The sequence below is a fragment of the Dendrobium catenatum genome, unplaced genomic scaffold (genome assembly GCF_001605985.2).
Source record: "Dendrobium catenatum unplaced genomic scaffold, ASM160598v2 original_scaffold_180976, whole genome shotgun sequence".
Lineage (NCBI taxonomy): Eukaryota > Viridiplantae > Streptophyta > Magnoliopsida > Asparagales > Orchidaceae > Dendrobium > Dendrobium catenatum.
Genome location: NW_021499395.1, coordinates 1 through 1705, shown reverse-complemented (window position 1 = coordinate 1705; position 1705 = coordinate 1). Strand labels below are relative to the sequence as shown.

The 1705-nt window shown below is 40.8% G+C and overlaps 1 protein-coding gene across 1 annotated transcript; it reads left to right on the top strand.

The window, feature by feature from the left end:
* Positions 1-150: 150 nt before the first annotated feature.
* On the top strand, positions 151-1010 carry LOC110114847 (formin-like protein 5; the record flags this gene model as incomplete). The annotated part of the gene is given in 2 exon segments (XM_028692347.1): positions 151-286; positions 289-1010. Coding segments are annotated over 2 exon segments (858 nt in total), but the record flags the coding sequence as incomplete, so codon positions are not given.
* Positions 1011-1705: the final 695 nt, after the last annotated feature.

Below are 1705 nucleotides of genomic sequence, written 5' to 3'. Positions count from 1 at the left end.
TCAATATCCGCACAAAATAATTTTTCCTCTAACGATCCTATTATTATTGCACTTCTCCATACAATCAGTTTATCATATCCTTATATTTTGAATTGTAGCATCAAGCCCCCACATACTATAAACTTTTTATCTTCTCTTATATTGTATTAGGAAGCCTGCAATGATCTCCAAAATAGTCGTTTATTTTTAAAATTGTTGGAAGCTGTTCTCAAAACTGGGAACCGCATGAATGATGGTACATACCGTGGAGGAGCAGAGGCATTCAAGCTTGACACACTTTTAAAACTTTCGACGTTAAAGGCGCTGATGGGAAGACCACACTATTACATTTTGTTGTTCAAGAGATCATCCGGTCTGAAGGCAGGCGTGCTGTGCAAATAGCAAGAGATAGTAGGAGTAACTCCAGCATTACAATTTCTAGCTTTAATTCTGTCGACTTCAGCGACGAAAATCCCGAAGAATCTGAAGATCAGTACCGAAATCTTGGTCTCAGGGCTGTTTCAAGCCTCAGCTATGAACTTGAGAATGTCAAGAAAGCTGCAGCACTGGACGCCGATGCTTTAACGAGCTCAGTTGTAAGTCTTGGCAATAGATTAGCAAAGACAAAAGAGTTCTTAAAAGCTGATATGAGTAACTTGGAGGAGAAAAGTGCTTTTCATGATTCTTTGAAAGCATTTGTTGAGCATGCTGAGGCTGATATCACTCAACTTTTGGAGGAAGAAAAGAGAATAAGATCATTAGTAAAGCTTACCACTGACTATTTCCATGGGAATGCTGGAAGAGACGAGGGGTTGAGATTGTTTGTCACAGTGAGGGATTTCCTTGAGGTTTTGGATAAGGTCTGCAAAGAAGTTAGAGAAGCACAGAGGAAAGTGATGAATACATCAAAAAGCAAGGATAATACAATACCGAAATCAACGTCGGAACCCCGGCAGTCGAGATATTTCCTGCAATCAAAGACCGGCGCTTGGAGGATTTTAGCTCTGATGATGATGAGGAATCTTAATTAAGTGTTAATATCAAATAGGCATGTTATTTATCTCAGAAAGTGTTCTGTTAGACCGGTCCAGTCTGTCCAGGCGGGACCAGTTCACAGGCGCGAACAGGCAAGATCTCCGCCTCCTGCGGAGATCGGGCGGGCCGACAGCTCAAACAGAGCATTTTAGGAAGAATTTTTGGGGGGTTTCAGAGAGAAATTTGAATGTAGGGACTATTTATGGAATTCCTTTTGATTTGTATGCATTAAATAGTTGATTTTGCTAGGGTTTGAGTATCTTGAATTTGGCTGAAATTTGAGATCTATTAGATTTAGGTTTCCTTTGGGTTCTAGCGGCGTCTAGAGATTTGGGAGAGATCGATCCTCCTCTTGAATTGAGGATCAATTGTATCTTTGCTATTTTTATTCATCTACTAATGAAATACAAGTGTTTGTGTGGTTTTCTCTCAGTTTTCTAGCCGTTTCCTCTGATTTGGTGCTGATTTCTGTTGTAAACAGCAGAACTCCTGCTGGTTGCTCCTCCGTTTGGCTTAGGAGTGCTTGCAAACTCAAGTGTTACCTTAGGGTTACTTGCGGACTCAAGTATTTCCTATCAAATTGGTATCAGAGCATCATTTTTGGGACCGTTGGCGGCTGAAATCCTGAAATTTTAGCCGGAGTTTCGTTTCCGAAAAAAGATCTTCGTGAATCTTGAGAAGAACGATGGCC